This window comes from Heterodontus francisci, chromosome 13, assembly GCF_036365525.1.
Source record: "Heterodontus francisci isolate sHetFra1 chromosome 13, sHetFra1.hap1, whole genome shotgun sequence".
Taxonomy (NCBI): Eukaryota; Metazoa; Chordata; class Chondrichthyes; order Heterodontiformes; family Heterodontidae; genus Heterodontus; species Heterodontus francisci.
Window position 1 is genome coordinate 50699897 of NC_090383.1, and position 23893 is coordinate 50723789.

At 43.0% G+C, this 23893-nt stretch overlaps 1 protein-coding gene across 4 annotated transcripts in view; it reads right to left on the bottom strand.

Moving 5' to 3' along the window:
* LOC137376374 (rho guanine nucleotide exchange factor TIAM2-like) overlaps window positions 1–23893 on the bottom strand; it is a 438770-nt gene that overhangs the window by 112736 nt on the left and 302141 nt on the right. For 3 of the 4 annotated variants that reach the window (XM_068044808.1, XM_068044809.1, XM_068044812.1), the window contains one exon: window positions 20681–20781. In XM_068044808.1, coding sequence (XP_067900909.1) covers window positions 20681–20781 — 101 coding nt within the window. Of the gene's footprint in view, window positions 1–14929; window positions 15108–20680; window positions 20782–23893 lie in introns of those variants that run through there. The other variant, XM_068044810.1, reaches the window with a different exon arrangement.

A 23893-nucleotide genomic window follows, 5' to 3' on the forward strand; every position in this document is an offset into this window, starting at 1 on the left:
GGGCCCTGCTCTCTCCTTAGTTATCCTCTTACTGAACGTATTGATAAAACATCTTTGGGTTCACCTTGATTTTACTTGCCAATACTCTTTCATGCCCCCTCTTTGCTTTCCTAATTTCCTTTTTGATTTCACCCCTCCACTTTCTATACTTCTCTTGGCTTTCTGTAGTATTGAGTTCTTGGTGTCAGACACAAGCTTTCTTTTTCTGCCTCATCTTACCCTGAAGGCTCCTTGACATCCATGGGGCTCTAGATTTGGCCATCTCACCCGTTTCCTTTGCAGGAACATGTTTACTCTGAACCCCTTGAATCTCCCCTTCGAATGCCTCCCTCTAGTCTGACACTGTTTGACCTTCAAGTAGCTGTTTCCAGTCCACTTCCACTAAATCACTCCTCAGTTCAGTAAAATTGGCCTGGCCCCAACTGAGAACATGAACTCCTGTTCTATCCCTGTCCTTTTCCATAAGTATGTTAAAACTGACTGAATTAGGATCACTACCACCAAAATACTCTCCCACTGCCACTCCTTGCACCTGCCCATCTTCACTTCCTAAAACTAAGTTTAAAACAGCACCCTCTCTTGTTGGACTTGCTACATACTGGGCAAAAAAGTTCTCCTGAATGCACCTCAAGAGTTCTGCTCCCTCAATTCCTTTCACAAAAAAACAGGATCTGTGCCATCGAAGAGAAAGGACCCTGCCTAACACCACCAGCTTTTAAGTTACACATAGGCAAAGACTAGAGCTGGCTTTGAATTCCCCACCTAAGAAATCGCACCAGGGTTTGCGCCATGGAACTCTGACTAGAATATAATGAGAAATCTGCAACAGTGCATCTGTCCTCTTAAACGTCACAAGTTTATTCCTTCAGTGAACGACAAAAAGATTACAGGCCTGTACAGTTTCAAGTCTTCACCCCAGGGAAAAGCAAATGCAACAGAGAACTCTTAAATTCATAAGTCCTAAACGCATATTACTTTATAATCTCTATCTCTTCTTGAGTGCATGTATCTGTATAAGTGTAAGAGTGTGTGTAGCTGTGTATATTTTTGGCATTAAATAATAAACATTTATCTTTCTTTTAAAACTTATCAGAAGACCGGTTGTTTGTCTGTTCTTGACAATTAAAGGACTCAGGGTTAAAACACTTTTTTTTTTAAAAACATGCTGTCTTCAGTCAGTTGAGAGATGGAAAAGGAGGAGCCATCCCTTTTATCTCTGTCCATAACAAAGGAACTATGCAAATACAAGTTGTTGCTGTTATGCATGGACAACAAGGATAAAAGCTGCAATGGTTGGATCACCAGCAAACTCCTCGAAGCTTTTCAACCATCTGCAAGGCTCAAAGCAAAAGCATGATGGAATACTCACACTCACTTGAATAGATGCACCTGCAACAATATTCAAGAAGCTCAACACAATCCACAACAGAGCAGCTGATTTGATTGGACCCACTACAGAATTCAATATTCACCCTCTTAATAGGAATAAAAGGACCAGGATTGGCCATTTAGCCCCTCGAGCCTATCTCACCATTCAATGAGATCATAGCTGATCTCTGACCCAACTCCATATACCTGCCTTTGCCCCATATCCCTCAATACTTTTGGTTAACTAAAATCAATCAATCTCAGTTTTAAAATTAACAATTGATCTAATTCAATTTGCGAAAGAGTTCCAAACTTCTTTCATCTTTGCATTAAAAAGTATTTCCAATTTTCACTCATGAAAGGTCTGGCTCTGATTTTTTTTTTGACTGTGCCCCCTAATCCTAGACTCCCCAGTTAGTGGAAATATTTTCTTCCAATGTACCCTATTTGCTCTCTTTAACATCTTGAAAACTTGGATTAAATCACCTCTGAACTTTCGAAATTTAACAGAATACAACCCGAGTTTGTTTAACTTCTCTTTATACATACGAACATACAAATTAGGAGCAGTAGGCCACTCGGCCCTTTGAGCCTGCTCTGCCATTCAATAAATTAGTGGCTGAATTGATTACTCCTCATATCCACCTACCCCGGATAAGCTTCCACCCCCCTTGCTTATCAAGAATCTACCTACCTCTGCCCCAAAAATAGTCAATGCCTCTGCTTCCACTGCCTTTTGAGGAAGAGAATTTCAAGACTCACGACCCTCTGAGAAAAAATTTCTCCTAATTTCTGTCTTAAATGGGCAACCCCTTGTTCTTAAACAGTGACCCCTAGTTCTAGATTCTCCCACAAGGGGAAACATCCTTTCCACATCCACCCTGTCAAGACCCCACAGGATCTTACATGTTTCAATCAAGTCGCCTCTTACTCTTCTAAATTCTAGCGGATACAGGCCTAGCCTGTCCAACCTTTCATAAGACAACCCGCCCATTCCATTCATCTAGTAAACCTTCTCTGTACTGCCTCCAACGCATTTACATCCTTCCTTCAAGCTTGATCCTTGGAGTCCAGATATCATTCTAGTAAATGTATGCTGCACTCCTCCCAAAGACACTATCTCCTTCCTAAGGTGTGGTGCCCAGCACTGCTCAGAGTACTCCAGGTCTCATCTCATCAGGGCTTTGTATGGTTGAAGCATAACTTCTACCCCCTTATATGTGCGGCTTTCTATCCCATCTAAGTCATTAATGAACACAGTGAATAGATCCTTGCGGGACACCATTAGTCACATCCTGCCAATTAAGAGTGCCTGCTCATTATCCTGTCTCCATCTGCTCAGGCCAATAATTTGCCTTCAGTTCCAAGAGCTTTAGCTTTAGCAAACTCTTGAGGGACTTTATCAAATGCCTTCTGGAAGTTCATTTAAATAACATCCACAGACATTCACTTGTCCACTACTTTAGTCACCTCTTCAAAAAATGTAATCAGATTTGTCAGGCATGACCTACCCTTTACAAATCCAAACTGGCTTTCTCTGATCAGCTGAAGACTTTCAAAGTGTTCAGTCACCCTCTCCTTAATTATGGACTCTCAATTTCCCAAAAAAGCGTAGTTAGGTTAACTGGTCTATAATTCACATTTTCCTCTGGCACCTTTCAGCACCGCTGAAGGCTGTGGTTACAGTATGCATGACCTACAGGAGGTACTGCAGGGACTCAGCAAGGTTATTTCAACAGCACCTGTCTTCCATATGAACATTGTGAAAGTACTGTTGCAAGGTCTGCACAATCTTCTCAATGTAACCAAGGATAGGCAATAAATAGAGCCTAGCTTGCATTACATGATTTCAGAAAACAAATATGAGAGACACACGAATACAAATAAGTGAAAAGGGGGAGAAAAAGAAAAACACAGAAGGGAGGGAGAGTTTTTTTGTAGACTTATTACAGAGCTTTCCCCAGAGGTCAAGCCAAATAAAGTTTTGAGAAAGAAAAAACAAGATAATTTTGTTCAAATCTAATACGATGAATGACAACTGACTTGAGCGAAACATCAGCAAACGCAAGTAGACAAGACATCAATGTGAACAGACTTCTCCTACCGTCACCTTGTGGGTGTTTGCACCCATGACTCCAGCAATGAGACACTTCTCATTTTGCATTTCAGCTATCCTTCTGGTCCCCAAGAATGCCAAGGCAGTGCTACTAATGCCACATTAGAGATCCAGAGTATTGCTCTGGGGACATGGGTTCAAATCCCACCACAGCAGAAGGTGGAATTTGAATTTAATTAATAAATATGGAATTAAAAGCTAGTCTAATGATGGCCATGAAACCACTGTCGATTGTTGGAAAACCCATTTGGTTCACTAATGTCCTTTAGGGAAGGAAATCAGCTGTCCTTACCTGGTCTGGCCTACATGTGACTCCAGATCCACAGCAATGTGGCTGACTCTTACATGCCTTCTGAAATGGCCTAGCAACCCACTCAGTTGTATCTAACCACTACGAAGTCACTAAAAAATAATGAAACCGAACAGACCACCTGGCATCAACCTAGGCAGCGGAAACGACACTGGCAAACCCAGCCCTGTCAACACTGCAAAGTCTTCCTTACTAACATCTGGGGGCTTGTGCCTATAAAGTTGGGAGAGCTGTCGCACAGACTAGTCAAGAAACAGGCTGACATAGTCACACTCACAGAATCATCCCTGCAGACAATGTCCCAGACACTGCCATCACCATCCCCGGGTACGTCCTGTCCCACCGCCAGGACAGACCCAGCAGAGGTGACACAGTGGTATACAGTCGGGAGGGAGTTGCCCTGGGAGTCCTCAACATTGACTCCGGACCCCATGGATTTCATGGCATCAGGTCAAACATGGACAAGAAAACCTCCTGCTGATTACCACCTACTGCCCTCCCTCAGCTGATGAGTCAGTACGCCTCCATGTTGAACACCACCTGAAGGAAGTACTGAGAGTGGCAAGGGCACAGAAGGTACTCTGGGTGGGGGACTTCAATGTCCATCACCAAGAGTGGCTCGGCAGCACCACTACTGACCGAGCTGGCCAAGTCCTAAAGGGCAGTACTGCTAGACTGGGTATGCGGCAGGTGGTGAGGGAACCAACACGAGGGAAAAACATACTTGACACCCTCACCAATCTGCCTGCCGCAGATGCATCTGTCCATCACAGTATTGGCAGAAGTGACCACCACACAGTCCTTGTGGAGACGAAGCCCTTCCTTCACATTGCGAATACCTTCCATCGTGTTGTGTGGCACTATCACCGTGCTAAATGGAATAGATTTCGAACAGATCTAGCAATGCAAAACTGGGCATCCATGAGGTGCTGTGGGCTATCAGCAGCAACAGAATTGTACTCAACCACAATTTGTAACCTCATGGCCCGGCATATCCCCCACTCTACCATTACCATCAAGCCAGGAGACCAACCCTGGTTCAATGAAGAGTGCAGGAGGGCATGCCAGGAGCAGCAACAGGCATACCTCAAAATGAGGTGTCAACCTGGTGAAGCTACAACACAGGACCATCTGCGTGCCAAACTGTGTAAGTAGCATGCGATAGACAGAGCTAAGCGATCCCATAACCAACAGATCAGATCTAAGATCTGCAGTCCTGTCACATCCAGCCATGAATGGTGGACAATTAAACAACTAACTGGAGGAGGTGGCTCCACAAATATCCCCATCCTCAATGATGGGAGAGCCCAGCACATCAATTAAGGCTGAAGCAATTGCAGCAATCTTCAGCCAGAAGTGCCGAGTTGATGTTTCATCTCGGTCTCCTCCTTAAGTCCCCAGCATCACAGATGCCAGACTGCTGCCAATTCGATTCACTCCGCATGAAAACAAGAAATGACTGAAGGCACTGGATACTGCAAAGGCTATGGGCCCTGACAATATTCCGGCAATAGTACTGAAGACCTGTGTTCCAGAACTTGCCAAGCCCCTAGACAAGCTGGCATCTACCCTGCAATGTGGAAAATTGCCCAGGTATGTCCTGTACACAAAAAGCAGGAAAAGTCCAACCCGGCCAATTTCGGCCCCATCAGCCTACTCTCAACCATCAGCAAAGTGATGGAAGGTGCCATCAAGCGGCATTTGCTTAGCAATAACCTGCTCACTGACGCTCAGTTTGGGTTCCCCCAAGGCCACTCGGCTCCTGACCTCAATACAGCCTTGGTTCAAACATGGACAAAAGAGCTGAAAAGAGGTGAGGTGAGAGTGACTGCCCTTGACATCAAGGCAGCATTTGACCAAGTATGGCATCAAGGAGCCCTAGCAAAACTGAAGTCAATGGGAACCAAGGGGGAAACTCTCCGCTGGTTGGAGTCATACCTAGCACAAAGGAAGATGGTTGTGGTTGTTGGAGGTCAATCATCTGAGCTCCAGGACATCACTGCAGGAATTCCTTAGGGTAGTGTCCTAGGCCCAACCATCTACAGCTGCTTCATCAATGACCTTCCTTCAATCATCAGGTCAGAAGTGGGGATGTTCGTTGATGATTGCACAATGTTCAGCACCATTCGCAACTCCTCAGATACTGAAGCAGTCCGTGTAGAAATGCAGCAAGACCTGGACAATATCCAGGCTTGGGCTGATAAGTGGAGACTAACATTCGCGCCACACAAGTGCCGGGCAATGACCATCTCCCCATGACATTCAATGGCATTATCATCGCTGAATCCCCCACTATCAACATCCTTGGGGCTACTATTGACCAGAAACTGAACTGGAGTAGCCATATAGCCACTGTGGCTACAAGAGCAGGTCAGAGGCTAGGAATCTTGTGGCGAGTAACTCACCTCCTGACTCCCCAAAGCTTGCCCACCATCTACAAGGCACAAGTCAGGAGTGTGATGGAGTACTCTCCAGTTGCCTGGATGGGTGCAGCTCCAACACTCAAGAAGCTCAACACCATCCTGGAAAAAGCAACCTGCTTGATTGTTTGTGGATGGGGTGCCATTCACTCCCTCCACCACCGATGCACAGTGGCAGCAGTGTGCACCATCTACAAGATGCAACTGCAGCCACGCACCAAGGCTCCTTAGATCACCTTCCAAACCCGCCACCTCTACCAACTAGAAGGACAAGGGCAGCAAATGCATCGGAGCACCACCACCTGCAAGTTCCTCTCCAGGTCCCACACCATCCTGACTTGGAACTATATTGCCGTTCGTTCCTTCATGGTCGCTGGGTCAAAATCCTGGAACTCCCTTCCTAACAGCACTGTGGGTGTACCTACCTCCCATTGTCTGCAGCAGTTCAAGAAGGCAGCTCACCACCACCTTCTCAAGGGCAATTAGGGATGGGCAATAAATGCTGGCCTGGCCAGCGACTCCCATATGCCATGAATGAATAAAAAAAATCATGGCAGTACTGTGCTACAAAACATACCATTTGGCTAGGTTCATCAGAATGCTCTGCTCAGTTTTGGTCTCCTCATTGTGATGGTTGAGATGGATGCTTTTAATAGGGTGTAGAGGAGGGCCACAAGATTAATTCCCAGTTTAGAACAGCGTGGTTATCCAAATAGGCTCAATGATATTGGTCCCTATACTTTAGAGAAGCATAGACGAAGGGGTGATGTATTTTTTATTTTTTTTATTTAGAGATACAGCACTGAAACAGGCCCTTCGGCCCACCGAGTCTGTGCTGACCATCAACCACCCATTTTTATAGTAATCCTACACTAATTCCATATTCCTACCACATCCCCACCTGTCCCTATATTTCCCTACCACCTACCTATACTAGGGGCAATTCATAATGGCCAATTTACCTATCAACCTGCAAGTCTTTGGCATGTGGGAGGAAACCCATGCAGGGAGAACTTGCAAACTCCACACAGGCAGTACCCAGAATTGAACCCGGGTCGCTGGAGCTGTGAGGCTGCGGTGCTAACCACTGCGCCGCCCCTTGGTCGAGGGTCATAAAAAAATGAAGGGACGAGACCACCTCTCGCAACTCCTCTACTAAATTATGAGATTTCTTGCCTAACATCCAGGACTGGATCAGCAGTAATTTCCGCCAATTAAACATTAGGATGACCGAAGCTATTGTCTTCAGTCCCCACCTGTAAACTCCTTTCTCTATCGACCAACTCCATCACAGTCCCAGTCAACTGCCTAGGGCTGAACCAGACTTCTCACAACCTTGGCATCATATTTGACCGAAAGAGGAATTTTGACTACTTATCCACACCATCACTAAGATTGCCTATTCCCACCTCAACCACCACCCAACTGCCCCCCTTCTTCAGTTCATCTGCTGCTAAAACCCTCATCCATGTCTTTGTTACCTCTCGGCTTGACTATTCCAATACACTGTTGACCGGTCTCCCACATTCTACCCTCCATAAACTTGAGGTCATCCAAAGCTCTGCTGCTTGTCCTCACTTGTGCGAAGTCCTGTTCACCCTTCACTCCAATGCTCCCTGGCCTGCACTGACTCCCAACCAAGCAATGCCTCAATTTTAAAATTCTCAACCTGGTCTTCAAGTCCCTCCATGGCCTTACCTTGGCCTATCTCTGCAATCTCCTCCAGTCTCACCACCCTTGGAATTATCTGTGCTTATCCAATTCTGACCTCTTGAACATCCCCGATTTTAAGCGTTCCACCATTGGTTGTGGTTCCTTTAGCTGCCTAGCCCCAAGCTCTGGAATTTCCTCCCTAAGCCTCTCCAGCTCTCTACCCTCCTTTAAAATGCTCTGTAAAACCTACTTCTTTGACCATGTTTTTAGGCATCTGCCCTATTATCACTTGTGTGGCTCGGTGTCAAATCTTGCTTTGTAATGTTCCTGTGAAGCACCTTGGGACGTTTCATTTTGTTAGTTAAAGGCAGTATATAAATGCATGTTGTTGTTTATATAGACCAATTATTTCAAATGGATTGATTAAGCCATGCTTACAAGTTATGTAAGCATAAAACTAGGTTGGATGACAGGCAGTCCTTCATTTCCTAGAGAACTGTGGAACAATTGCCAGCTTGGGTGGTGACTGATTTCCTGTATTCCTTCAACCAAGAGTTCGACATTTTTCTGACTGGGACAGAGATAACTTCATGCAAGGGGGCTACTGTGATCTCCTGGACCAGTTTTAATCCCTAAGCCCAATGGAGAAGAATTTTCTATTTTCTCCCCCCAATTGGCATGTGCTTTAATGTTTTTCACGGTCTCTCCCAGGAGACTGCAAGAACTAATGGGTGGAGTGTGCATATATGATGCATGAGGCATCACAACTGCATGGGACAGGCTGAATGGACGAGTAGATCTTTTCCCATCCATCATTTTTGAATGGTCCCATGTCCTCCCATACATTTTGAACCATGTTGAAAGCAATTTGGAAATGTTCAAACTCTTTTTGCATTGGACTATAACAACCAGAGGTAAGCAACTTCAGCTGGATTCCAACCTAGGTCTGAGTGAAAGCACTCTTGTAACACAAGCTACCATCCAGTACTGTCATCTTACTTCCATAATTTGCCATCTTGCATCAAGTCAACTAGTCGTAACATTGTAGAAATTTATATCTTGGGGGAATTCATTACAGTTAGACATACAAGAAACTATGCAACAGAATATTCTTCCTGATACTTACTGTGAATATTTAACAAGTGAATAAAATTGAGCATCATCTCCCATGATAACTTCTTTGGCCTCCTTGTCTCGAGAGACAATGGGTAAGCGCCTGGAGGTGGTCAGTGGTGTGTGGAGCAGCGCCTGGAGTGGCTATAAAGGCCAATTCTCGAGTGACAGACTCTTCCACAGGTGCGGCAGAAAAGTTTGTTTGTCGGGGCTGTTACACAGTTGGCTCTCTCCTTGCGCCTCTGTCTTTTTTCCTGCCAACTGCTAAGTCTCTTCGACTCGCCACACTTTAGCCCATGATAACTATATACATGATTACAGATCAAAATGCTCCTTGTTTGATCTGCACTAATTTAGCTGATTTGAGCTGGAGTTAGTTTTCACACATACACTGACAACACCCAGCTCTACCTCACCACCACGTTGCTTGACTCCTCCACTGTTGCTAAATTATCAAACTGCTTATTCGACATCCAGTATTGGAAAAGCAGACATTTTCTTCAATTAAATATTGGGAAGATTGAAGCTATTGCTTTCAGTTCTCGCTCCAAACTCCATTCCCTAGCTACCGACTCCATCTCTCTCTCTGGCAACAATCTGAGATTAAACCAGTCTGTTTGCAATCCTGGTGTCACATTTGACCCCGAGATGAGCTTCTGACCTCATATTCGCACCATCACTCAGACCACCTCTTTCCAACTCCGTAACATTGCCCGACTTTGCCCCGTCTCAGCTCACCAGCTGCTGAAACCCTCGTTCATGCCTTTGTTACCTCTAACTTCACTATTTCAATGCACTCTTGGCTGGTCTTCTGAATTCAACCCTCTAAATTTGTGGTCATCCAAAACTCCGCTTCCCATGTCTTTACGCACACCAAGTCCCATTCCCCCATCACTCCTGTGCTTGCGGACCTACATTGGCTCCCAATCAAGCAACGTCTTGACTTTAAAATGCTCATCTTTGCTTTCAAATCCTTCTATAGCCTAGCCCCTCTGTATTTCTAAGCTCCTTCAGCCCCACAACCCTCCAAGATAGCTGCATTCATCTAATTCTGGCCTCTTGATCATCCCCAATATTAGGGCACAGTGGCGCAGTGGTTAGCACCGCAGCCTCACAGCTCCAGGGACTCAGGTTCAATTCTGGGTACTACCTGTGCGGAGTTTGCAAATTCTCCCTGTGACCGCGTGGGTTTTCGCCGGGTGCTCCGGTTTCCTCCCACCACCAAAGACTTGCAGGTGATGGGTAAATTGGCCATTGTAAATTACCCCTCGTGTAGGTAGGTGGTAGGGAATATGGGATTGCTGCAGGGTTAGTATAAATGGGTGGTTGTTGGTCAGCACAGACTCAGTGGGCCGAAGGGCCTGTTTCAGTGCTGTATCTCTAAAATAAAATAAATAAAAATAGTGGCTGCATCTTCAGTTGCCTAGGCCCTAAGCTCTGGAATATCCTCTCTACACCCCTCTGTCTCACTACCTACAAAGTAATGAGCGGCATGGACAGAGTGGATAGTCAAAAGCTTTTTTCCAGGGTGGAATAGTCAGTTACTAGGGGACATAGGTTTAAGGTGCGAGGGGAAAAGTTTAGAGGGGATGTGCGAGGCAAGTTCTTTACAGAGGGTGGTGAGTGCCTGGAACTTGCTGCCGGGGGAGGTGGTGAAGCAGGTACGATAGCGAAGTTTAAGAGGCATCTTAATACATGAATAGGATGGGAACAGAGGGATACAGTCCCTGGAAGTGCAGAAGGTTTTAGTCTAGACAGGCATCAAGATCAGCGCAGGCTTGGAGGGCTGAATGGCCTGTTCCTGTGCTGTACTGTTCTTTGTTCTTTGTCTCACTTTCCTCCTTTCAGACACTTTAAAACCTACCTCTGTCGAAGCTTTTGGTCATATGATCTAATATCTATTTATGTGACTTGGTGTCACATGTTATATAATGCTCCTGTGAAGCACCGTGGGATGTTTTATTACTTTAAAGGCACTATATCAATGTAAGTTATTGTTGTGGAGCTTGGTCAAGAACCAAGATGATATCCGTCATTGATGCAAAAAACAAAGCTTACATAATACACAACATAAACTTAACAGCTAAGACACTGCATGACCTGAAAGTAGCCAAGACAGCTATACAAAAGACAGGGAGATACTGCACAAACATTGGATTTCTTGACATAAATTGATCCAAACTGGATGTGGCAAAGGAAATCTATGAGCTATGTACGAAGGAATCAAAAGGGCGCTTGCCCGTGCCATCACCAAAGTTGCTCCCCTGAAGGCGGCAAATGGTGAAGTACTCAGTGGCAAACGTTAACTGATGTCCTGCTGGGCTGAACACTAGTGTGAGCTGTATTCCTGTAAGTTGGACATCTTCCAGTCTTCGCTTGACACTGTCTCGCAACCGCCTATCATGGATGAGTTAGAAGAAGAACCCTAATCACTGGAGCTCGAGAAGGCCATAGACCACCTACCAAACAGAAGGGCTCCCAGCAAGGACGGAATCCCAGCTGAACTACTCAAGCATGGGAAGTCCCATCTTTTGCCACATCTTTATGACCTTCTCCTTCTCTGTTGAAAAGCAGGCTCTTTTCCACGAGATGCAGGACGCCAAAATCATCACACGATACAAAAACAAAAGGTGAAAGAGGTGCAACAACTACAGGAGCATCTGACTCCTTAGTGTCAAGGGGAAGGCTTTTGCTCGGGTCATACTTAAAAGACTCCATCTACTGCAGACCGAGTGCACCCAGAAGCAGAGTGCAGTTTCCTTGCCGGCAGATCTACTGTGAATATGATCTTCTCCATATGCCAGCTACAAGAGAAGTATAGGGAAGAGTATACCCCTTTACCTTTTTCATAAGTCACACTAAGGTATTCAATACCATCAGCAGGGCAGGGCTCTACAAGATTGAGAAAAATTGGCTGTCCACTGAAGCTCCTCAGTTTCATCTGCTTCTTCCATGACAACATGCACTGCACTGTACACTTTGATGCCTCCACTTCCGACAGTTTCAGTGTGAAGAATGGAGGTTAACAGGGTTGTGTCCTAGCCCCCACTGTGTTTGGCACCTTCACCATGCTCCTGATCTTTGCCATCCTTGCAGATATGGAAGGAGTCTACTTGCACACTAGGTCAGACAGCAAGCTCTACATACTATCAAGGCTGAAAGTGAAGACAAAAACACATCACGTCCTAGTTAGAGAACTCCTCTACGCTGATGATGCTGCGCTAGATGTGCACACGGAAACTGAGTTATAAAGACTCTCCCATACAGTAACTTGTTCTTCTTGACAATAAGTGTTAAGAAAACCATGGTCATGGGACAAGGCATTGCATCTCTGCCCCTGATCACAACATCCCCCCACTGGAAGTGGTTAACAATTTCTGCTACTTTGGATCCATGGTGACAAGACATCTTTGCTATCTTCAATGCATTGTGGGGATATCCTGGCAGGACAAAAATCACAAATGCATCATTTCTCTCAAAGGCAGAGTTCCCAAGTATATTGGCAATAATCAAACAGTGGTGGCCTCAGTGGATGGGACACTTCCCCAGGATGGAAGACAGTCGCATACCCAAGGACCTTCTGTATGGTGAGGTAGCCAGGACCAGGTGACCAGAGGGGCCACTATTTAAGAATGGAGAGAGAGAGAGAGAGAGAGAAAATAGGGAATTACAGACCTGTTAGCCTTACATCAGTCATTGGGAAAATGCTAGAATCTATTCTAAAGGATGTGATAAAATGGACTTTTGGATAATAATGATCTGATTGGGCATAGTCAACATGGATTTATGAATGGGAAATCATGCTTGACAAACCGGTTCGAGTTTTTTGAGGATGTTACTAACGGAATTGATAAAGGGGAGTCGGGTGGACATGGTATACTTGGATTTTCAGAAGGCTTTTGATAAAGTCCCCCACAGGAGGTTGGTTAGCAAAGTTAAAACACATGGGATAGGAGGTAATAACTGGCATGGATTAAGGATTGGTTAATAGGCAGAAAGCAGAGAGAGTAGGAATAAACGGGTCATTGTTGCGTTGGCAGGCTGTGACTAGTGTGGAACCCCAGGAATCAGTGCTTGGGCCCCAGCTGTTCACAATATATATCAATGGTTTGGATGTGGGGACCACACGTAGTATTTTCAAGTTTGCAGATGACGCAAAATTAGGTGGAAACGTGTGTTGTGAGGAAGATGCAAAGCGGCTTCAAGGGGATTTGGACAGACTTAAATGAGCAGGCAAGAATGTGGTAGATGGAATATAATATGGAAATATGTGAGGTTTATCCACTTTGGTAGGAGGAACAGAGGTGCAGAGTATTTCTTAAATGGTAAGAGATTAGAAAGTGTAGATGTACAAAGGGACCTGGGTGTCCTTGTCAATAAGTCAGTGAAAGATAACCTGCAGGTGCAACAAGCAATTAGGAAGTCTAATGGTATGTTAGCCTTTATCGCAAGAGGATATGAGTACAGGAGTAATGAAGTCTTGCTTCAATTGTATAGAACCTTGGTTAGACCGCACTTGGAGTAGTGTGTGCAGTTTTGGTCCCCTTACCTTAGGAAAGATATTATTGCCATAGAGTGAGTGCAACCAAGGTTCACCAAACTTGTTTCCAGGATGGCTGGACTGTCCTATGACGAGAGATTGGGAAAACTGGGCCTGTATTCTCCAAAGTTTCAAAGAATGAGAGGTGATCTCATTGAAACGTACAAAATACTTAAAGAGGTAGACAGGGTAGATACAGATAAGACGTTTCCCCTGGTTGGGGAGTCTAGAACCAGGGGACACAATTTCAAAATAAGAGCGAAGCCACTTAAGACAGAGATGAGGAGAAATTTCTTTACTCAGAGGGTTGTGAATCTTTGGAATTCCCTACCCCAGAGGGCTGTGGAAGCTCAGTCATTGAGTATGTTCAAAGCAGAGATTGACAGATTTCTAAATATAAATGACATAATTGGATATGAGGATAGTGTGGGGAAAAGGCATTGAAGTAGATGATTAGCTATGATCGTACTGAATGACGGGGCAGGCTCGATAGGCTGATTGCCTACTCCTGCTCCTATGTTCCTAAGAACAGGACTTAGCTATGATCTTCCTCACAATTAATAGACTAACAGCACTCAATGTTTAAGCATAGAAATGAAGAATGGAGACATGAGCAAGTTACGATAGGGATAGGTAACACTCATGCAAATGTACTCACATCAAATCCATTCAGGAGGGAGAGGGGGCTGAAAGGAACCTAACTACAGCTACTTAGCAAAATGTCAACATTTAGCAGAAGAAAATTCCAAGTTGTAAGTCATAGAGGTGTTTTGCATCTCAATTACAGTTAAAGCATCTATTAACCCTTCCAGTGCCAACTGGTTCTCAACCATCCCAAATTTAGCACAAAATAATGTATTAATAGGATCTACCAGTACACAGACACCAACTCCTTAACCAGTTAAAAAAAAATACTGATTCATTAAGTGTTAATTGTTTTCTCTCAAAAACAATCTAAATGAATACATAATTGACGTGATCACCTTTTTCTTGCAAGTTCCCCATCCTTCAGGTGTTCCTGCTTTTGTTGTCAGTACAGATTATCTACCTCAATGCAAAATTATTTACCTTTCTTCTTCCATACAAGTTAACATTGCCACACACTAAAGTATTTCATAAAGTGTGAAATAATTAGAGTAGGACACAATAGCGTTCACAGTAAAAATTGTTAGAGTTATAGGTTTTTGCTTGTACAAATGAGGGCTGAATACATTTGGAAGCTTACTTTCACACTGCGTTGTTACTAGTTATACACCTGTCAGAGGCAATGATTATAGAATCCATGACACCATCCTACGCAGCAGACACTTTCATTATTCAAGAGTGATGTTAAATTTGGAGGTACCTTTAATGACTTTGTTAATATTTTTCAGAACTTGACTTAAAACAATGCTGTGACATGTTCTTACCTGTGTTACTGTTCAAAAATCCACAGAGAAAAAACAGTCTAGTTGAATCCAGAGAGCCATCTAAAATCCACTGTTTTTTTACTGAAGGAATGGATTCCAAAAAGGTGGAAAGCAAAGGGAGTGTCATTAAACCAGCTCTTAAGAGCCATAAACAGAATTAAAGATGCTTCACAACTGTTTCCCCCTTGCACTCACGCCTTCAAACATCACTGTCCACCAATAGGAAGTGGTTTGCTGACACATAACATCAAATGTATAAGCTTCCCCTTTTGTCATCATGCATAAGGAAGGTACATGCTACTCGTAACTTTGTTCTAGAAGCAGCTGGAGTACGACACGAACATGGCTTTTTGTTTTAAAAAAGATTACAAAGATTATATACAACCATGAAGCCTGTCAGTATGTTTGCTTGAGCTGTGGCAATGAGAACCGAAAAGTAGCTTTTTTCATCATTTTCCCTGTATTCTGCCAAAGTACAATTCTTCTCCCATAGCATGTTATAATTTTCTTCATTGCTCGATGATACCAATAGAGCTGACAAGGCTTGAATGTGGCTTTGACAGTAATGGGCGCTTTCAAATGATAATGATGTGTGAAATTACACAGCACTCAGTGATAGCATGACTGTTGAGAAACTGGCACACAGCTGCAATTCATTAAGCCAGGTTTTATTAGGCTAAGTGGGGTTACAAAGTAGCAATAAGAATGGATACTTATCATCTAGTGCTATTAGCTGATAACACCTCAATAATATTCTAACTTAACTTCCGAAGATACACTAACTAAGAGAAATGTACCTTAAATGAACTATGGACTTATTAAGTCTCCAATTGCAAAGGGTTTCATCTTGATGGAAAAAGACATCCAAATTCCTTAAATTGTAAACAAAAAAGCACAGAACTTCTTGCTAGATAGCTGGTTGTTGAGCAGCATAATGATTCTATATTTGAGAACCACCTTGCAACTCCAATTCAAGTCCTTGTCTTGAATACTTTTCTACTGCAATTTGTCTTATTTTGCTTTAGGACTTGGGCAGACGGCTAGGTGAACACGTCACTGCAGTGGAGGTAGCTCTCAGACAAGGAAGTCTTGGGCTTAATGCAATCTCACTCTGAGCTAAAAGGGAAGCTGGGGGTAGGGGCAAGAGGGGAGGGAGAATATTAAAATAAATTGTAAGCTGCATCAGTACTACAATGACACTAGCTGCACCGGTTTTTCACATATGTTGCAGGATATTGTGTTCTATAGCACAGCCTTCTGGTGAAATGGTCAAAACTAGGTTAAGTAAACAGGAAATGCAAATATTTTCACAGCTTTGGTACAATGTAAAACCAGAACTTAACATGAATACTCGTGTTTACTAATTTGAGATAAAGCGTGGAGTTTTGCCTGTAGCGCTCAGTTGTTTCATCAGAATATCAAATTTCAGATTCAAAACTACATTCTCAATGTAAATTGGACTCCCAGAAAAGAGGAGCTCCTGTAAGCACCAGAATCAATTTTGTTTGAGACATAAAAATGGAAAGTTTGCTGAAACAAAAGCAATCAATGCATTGGAATGTAAGCCGCATGTCATCATGCCAATCAATTCACTGTGACACACTATTTACAGTTTAGTCCAGCTTGTCGAGCAAGATCTCGGCTTCCATCTTAATGCAGTACTACAGAAATGCTGTATTGTCAGAGATAACATCCTTTGGGAAAAATGTTACACTAAGATCCCACATCTGCCTGTTCTGATAGTTCTAGTGTATGTTAAAGATTCCATAACACTATTTCAAGAGGAGCAAAGAGTTCTCCTGGTCTTCTGCCAAAATTATTCTCCATCACCAAAAAAATTTACCAGTAGCTCAACTTATTGCTGTTTTGTGGGGCCTTATGACTAAAATGGCTGCCATTTTTATCCACTTTAATAATTACACATATAATTCCCTTCATGTGAAATTCCTTTGGATTTCTGAGGGGCTTGATTAGGCATTACGAACAATGCAATTTCTTCATTTGAAAACAATTAATATCGTGTTTGAAACATCTGCTTTAACTTACCCTGTAAGGGTAACCAGGGGGCTCTAGATTTGGAATCACCTCCAAGCACCCATAGAATAAAGACAATTAATGGAACATCTTGTGGAATAAAAAAAATTCTGGAATATTTTCATCAGTTCAACTCTATTTAGGAAGCAAAGTTTTTGTGGTGGGCGTCAACCTGAAGTAGTGAACGCACTGTGCTGTTTAGATGAGACACTCAGTGACTCACCCTTGGATTCAATGCAAGTCCATACAGGAGTTTCAAATTAATCTGACAGTTCACTAACTAAACTTGCATGTCATTTCACTAAATGCTGATCAGAAACTAATCAGCCAGCCCCAATCACAGGCACAGAAAGTGCTAGAAATACACAGCAATTATATCAGAATCTTGAGAGGGAGAGATTAATTGGGTGCAAATGTTTCGTCAGGATCTGACTAGTTTGAACAAAGCATCTACAAAGCAAAAACGTTAACAGTTGAAAAGGGAAAAGATAGGTTAAGTTACTTGCTGTGGATTTTCTGCATCGTTTTATTTGATTTAAAAAAAAATCTGAACTGCAATTTTATTATGACAGGTTTCATTTGCAAAATACTTCCACCATAATAGTTCACTTAATGTGCAACTGTAATTTTATCACATGAAATCAATGAAAAGTAGCTTTATTTCTGTATTTTGCTTCACCTGACTATTTCAGCACCTTCACTTATTTATTCACTGCTTTTTATTCACTAACAAGAGACACATGACTTTAAAATGGCAGTACAGCAGCCACTCAAGGGGATCCAAGGTAACAGAAAACTGAGGCTAAGCTTTTTTCAGCATAAAAAAGTTAATTCTTGTACTTTGATTAATAAAGTCCAGAGGAAGGATAATTGTCTCAAATTAATCCAGATAGCATCATCTCTTAGAAGGGACCAAAATAAGATTAATTTGGAACTTTGAAAATGTGTTTGTGGATTGCATTTTCTCTTTCAATGACAACAGTTATAATTTACAAACAATAGTCTTTCAAAATGCATCTTTAAATATTTTAGTCTGCTGGTTTGCTTCACAAACAAATGCAAGTCCTGGTTTTGCTCACCAATTATCTAAAAATTGAGAGTAAAATACTCAATTTGCTTCAACAAGGATCCAACAGCTTCATTAAAACAGTTTAATGTACCAAATTTCATCTTATTTAGCATGGAACACTGACCACCATTGCTTAAGCCAATATAACAAAAGCAATATTAATACTCAGACAAATAAATATATTGTTTGCACAACTAAAAGTTAATTTTCCTTGCATTCTGTCAAGTTAACAATAGATGGTAATTTCCAAATAGATTGGGCTAAAGTGCTACTCAGACTGTACTTTCACAGCTCAGCCCAGCTTATGAAATCCAGTTTGTATTCGGTTCTGATCTTCAATGGTCCCCTCCAGAATGCTCTGTGTTGGGCTAGAATCCAACCAGATTCACCAGGAGGTAGAGGAGTGAGGAGAAAAAGAGGAGAGGGAGAGAGATTAATCCGGAAGTAACTGAGCCATCTGGCCCCTGGAATGCACCCAGTTAGCAGACAGATGATGGTAAAGAACTGCAAGCAAGCTTAAGCATCCTGGATTATCAGGGGCAGGGAACAGAAGAGCCAGGATTCCTGCTTCTGATTGCTAGCCACCGGCTTCTGTTGGAACTGGGATGTTTCTTTATTCGTTTCATGGGATGTGGGCGTCGCTGGCCAAGCCAGCATTTATTGCCCATCCCTAATTACCCATGAGAAGGCGGTGGTGATTGGGCTTGGATGCAATACTCTCTATGGCTGAATAGCCTAACACTAAGACAAAGATTTAAATATTGGTCACTTGGTTGAGGTACTGGGGGGGGGGGGGGGGGGGGGGGGCACTAAACAGCTAGACCCTAGTAAGGAATCAAAATCTTCTTCTCCCCACGACCAATCTGAAGCATTTTAACCCCACTCCCCCATCCCGCACAGAGAAAATCATCTCCTCCCCGCTCCCCACAGGAGTCGCGCCTTGTTTCCTCGACTGGCCGCCGGAATGAAGATCGGAACCTGGTCTCAGAATGGATGTAAAAAAGAAAGCAGACATAACAGTGGCGCAGTGGTTAGCACTGCAGCCTCACAGCTCCAGGGACCCGGGTTCGATTCTGGGGACTGCCTGTGTGGAGTTTGCAAGTTCTCCCTGTGACCGCGTGGGTTTTTGTCGGATGCTCCAGTTTCCTCCCACCGCCAAAGACTTGCAGGTGATAGGTAAATTGGCTGTTGTAAATTGCCCCTAGTGTAGGTAGGTGGTAGGGAATATGGGATTACTGTAGGGTTAGTATAAATGGGTGGTTGTTGGTCAGCACAAACTCGGTGGGCCAAAGGGCCTGTTTCAGTGCTGTATCTCTAAATAAATTAAAAAAATAAATAAAAATACATGCACAAAAAAAAGATTGGAGCTACTTGCATTCAGAATCTTTTCAAAGCAAAGCTAAAAATTCTTGCAAGAAGAAAAAAAGGTTTTGTAGGTAGACTTGATGTTTTTACTAATGTGCTTCCAAGTAAAGAAATGTAAACATTAGGCGCTGCATTTTAAAAGCCTGCCACCGAAATAGGCGGCAGGCAGAAAAATTTGCGGCACACACATGGGGCCCACGATGCGGAGCCGCCGAGATTCCAAACGTGGCAGCTCATTAGCATGGTTAGGGCGGCTGCACCCCCCCCCCACCCGATGATGCGGAGGGGGCGGACGAGCCATCTCTGGCAATGCCACCTGGCAGCCCTCAATGAGCATTTAAATTTTAAAGGGACAGTGAATGCAACGTTTTTAAACAGGAATAAATTAAGCTTTCGATGCCCTCTCCCATCCCTCTCCCCCACCCCACCCCCTCCCCAATGGCATTACATACCATTACTGCCCTATTCCCCTCCAGAATACCTACCGTGAACATTTGACCTCCCTCCGCCAAAGTTCAAAACCTTTGTCCACACCCCCCCTCCCCACGACCAATCCGAAGCATTTTAACCCCACTCCCCCATCCCGCACAGAGAAAATCATCTCCTCCCTGCTCCCCACAGGAGTCGCGCCTTGTTTCCTCGACTGGCCGCTGGAATGAAGATCGGAACCTGGTCTCAGAATCGCTGCGAAAGGCAAGTATCAATTTGCATATTTTAATGCAGGTACCGTCGCCGAGCGGTAGGGCGGCCGTCACGAGGCTGCCACCGAGATCGGGATGGGGCCCGCTGGCGTTGGAGTCGGTGGCAGGCCTCATCCGTCGCTATCATCATTCTCCCCTGTCACCGTTCCCGGTGTCAGAGAGCCTTTAAAATCCAGCCCTAGGTTTTGAAGACGCTATTAAGTTGAATGTTAATTTGGAAGCCGGACAAGTATTAATCACAGTAATGGGTGCATTGATTACTTTTAATAAATTTCAGCATTGGAACGAAACCTTAAGATTTTTTTTTCGGGGGGGGGGGGGGTGGGGAAGAGAATCTCATTAAAAACACTAAACCTAAAATTCATACCAATTTACCAATTTTTCCCCCTCAATAAATACGATTATATTCTGATGCAGCCATTCTGATAATTTGATTCCGATATATACTCAACCCATCAAAATAACATTGCAGCCTATGAAAAGCTTAAATGTTCATCCTAGTCCATTGCAGAGTTTAGTTCAGATCTGCACAGTACATTTAGCTCAGTGTTATAAAAAGCACTCACAAAATTAATCACTTACCTTTAAAAATGATTTAGTATTTTCAGCCTGATGCAGTGACTCCACACAGTCTGTAGTGACACTTCTTGTTAAAGCTGGTACATCAGGCACGTTAGTGAAATCTGAAATTTACAGAAGTTTAAACATTTTCGATGCAAAACAGTCCCCAGACCTCTATTTAGTTGTATTACTCATTCAATCCAATGCTACAATACACTGTTGAATTCCAGATTAAAATTCTTCTTCATTCTCAATTTAAAACAGTACATCAACCAAGTCAGATTTAGAAGCAGACTCAAAGAGGTCTTAAAGATTTAAAGTTAAATGATTCTGACAGACCAGGAAATTAAATATTTCATGTGACAGGGCTGAAAAAGCTTGCAAGAAAACTGATACTGCAACACAAACTGTACTCATTTACTCAGATGCAAGGAGAAACAAAAACGGACAGTTTAATACGTCAGTGGTCATAAACCTACCTGGCTATGAATGACACTGACAAAGGACCTTATGAAAACACTGGGCAATAACCAACCAAACACAGAAACAACTGGCAAACAATGGAAGCCTGCATCAGACAAGAACTGTCCAAACATATGCAACTTTCCCTTGGTTTCTTTTTTAAGCAGTCTCCCATGAACTGCCAATATTATCCTTCTTTAAGGATGCTGCATCAGTTTTTCCATACGTTTAGCTATATTATGGATAACTACAATACGGTTTTGCTTTTGCATCCAATTTGACAACTTATTTCTCTATCATTTGATGCTCATCGAAGTCCTAAGATTACGTCTAATCCTGAACAACTCGTGAATCTCTGACTGAAATTTACTTGAAACACATCTTAAACAGAAAATGCCTCAAATCCAGTGCCAGCGGATGTCAGGGTTGAGTTGGCTAAACAGCAGGAATATGGAGGATGCGTCATGTAGACTTCACTCCCGTTTGTGGCACATGAGATATTTCAGTCCATGGTTAGAACAATTACTAGCAATCAGAACCTCAAAAATGTTTATGTTGCTGGAGAAAAGAATCCTGCTGCACTGAAACTATTTCTCCCTTTAATACTTTCAGAAGCTCTAAGCTTTCAACGAAAAACCACTGAAAGCAGCATGAGAAACAGTGAATTATCTTAGCAAACAGCAGTGCGGCTAATTGAACTATTTACAGTTATCGTGGTAAATTCACAGCCAAAGATAGTACTGAGTTACAAAACAGAATAGGGTATTTTTACAATACTACTCCAGTACTGAGGTACACTGCCATGCATGAATTAAGACTGTAAAAAGGATAAAATTTATTATGCAGCTATGAAAAAATGAAGCATTTCATCTTGGTTGCAGCCCCATTAATCTAGTTGCAACATATAAGGAGTTTTAAAAGAAAGTTCCAGTCAATATTATGTCTGCACTTAACTTGATACAAATGTTGCACTGTCTTGTTCAGATATTTTTCTGCAAATATACTTGAGGGAGGTACCGAGACATACATTTCAAATAGAATATGTTGCTCGATTCAGTTTAGTGTATGACTGGCAGCTCTTTTTGATTTAAGCTGATAGTAATTTCATTCTTCAAAACCCAGCAACTGTCTGAGGGAAATGTAAGTAGGCTGAAAGTTGGATCATATGTAAACCCTGGACAATTAAAAAAGTGTCAGGAGGTTCATTTTACTGGAAACGTGATGTGTGTTATGCTCGAAAGATGTAAAAGTTAAACTAAGCCTGAAGAGGCACACTTGTACAACAATCTTGAGCAAGCTAATCAGCATTATGGGCAAACTGCGATTTGGGTCAACAACAAATTGCATTTATACAGCTCCCTTAACATAGTAAAACATCCCAAGGTGCAAACGCATTAAGCAAACTTGACACCGAGCCACATAAGGAGATATTAGAATGGGTGGCCAAAACAGTAGGTTTTAAGGAACATCCTCAAGGAGGAGAGAGAGTAGAGAGGCAGAGTGATTTAAGAAAGGAATTCTAGAGCTTGGAGCCTAGGCAGCTGAAGGCACAGCTGCTGATGTTGGAAAACAGAGACGTGCATGAAAACCGGTACAGAATTGGCGGAATTCAGAGCTCTCAGGAGAATTGTAGGGCTGGAGGAGGCTACAGAAATAGGGAGGCCAGTGAAAACCTGCACTCTAAAATGTTGTAGAACTCTGTTGAGGATTGTGAACACAGATCCATCTCTCATCAGGCAACGACTGCAGTGGATCTGTTGCTTTTCAGCGCTGCATTATATTAACATTTTGAATAATGTCATAAGAGCTTTGCAATAATAGTGTGGAAATATGTAGCAGATTCATCAGCATCTGCAAAGTGAAAAGGTATGAGTTTTATCTGAAACATTATGCTATTTCCAGTTTTTAATTGTTCAACCGCATTATCCTACACATATAAAGAGGATGTTCACATGTCCTTTATTAGTTGAGGAACCATAAACAATGGACATAATAGCATAAAGAAATGCACTGTATTCATGTTTTTAAATATACTGTAATTGATGGATAGCATTCAAATGTTAGCCATCAACTGGATTAAATTAATTGCAGAATAGAAACTGAATGGTCAAGATTTTGAAGATGACAGAAAATATAACGTTACATGAAAGCCCCTCACTCAATCCATTGTACCCTCTTGCCACACCCAGTATTAACCACTCCCCAAAATTAGATCTACTTCCCAACTACTGAGCAGAAATCACATGCTCCTCCCCACCATTCCTTCCTACCATCATCCCTGAGCAGATAAATGGTAATTCCCCCAACCTGGAATGTCATCCACTCCTCCTCCAATTAACATAAATCTCAAAGAATACTCCCCCAACAACCCTACCTGCCACCCCCCACCAACAGAAAAACAATCCATCCTTGTTCACTGAACATGCATTGTGCCCAATGTTCCCTCTAACTTCTGTTTGCTGTGCGTGATCGGCTTGTTGCACAGCACGGTTTCTTTAAGGTTGACGTGTTGCTACGCACACATGCGTCTTAAAGGAATGTCATGCGTGGCCTGTTTGTTCCCTGTGCAATACATTCCCATTTGCTGTGCACCCACACAGCTTAGAGGGGACATTGATTGTGCCCTCCTTCTTCAATCAGAAATGGGGAGTTTGGCGCACTGCGTCATTTAGCACTTTTTGCGGCCAATGTCACTCCCCCAACTGAACTGAAAATTCGAGATCCAGTGAAAGAATTTCATATGTACACCAAGTGCTGAATCATTGGAAACAA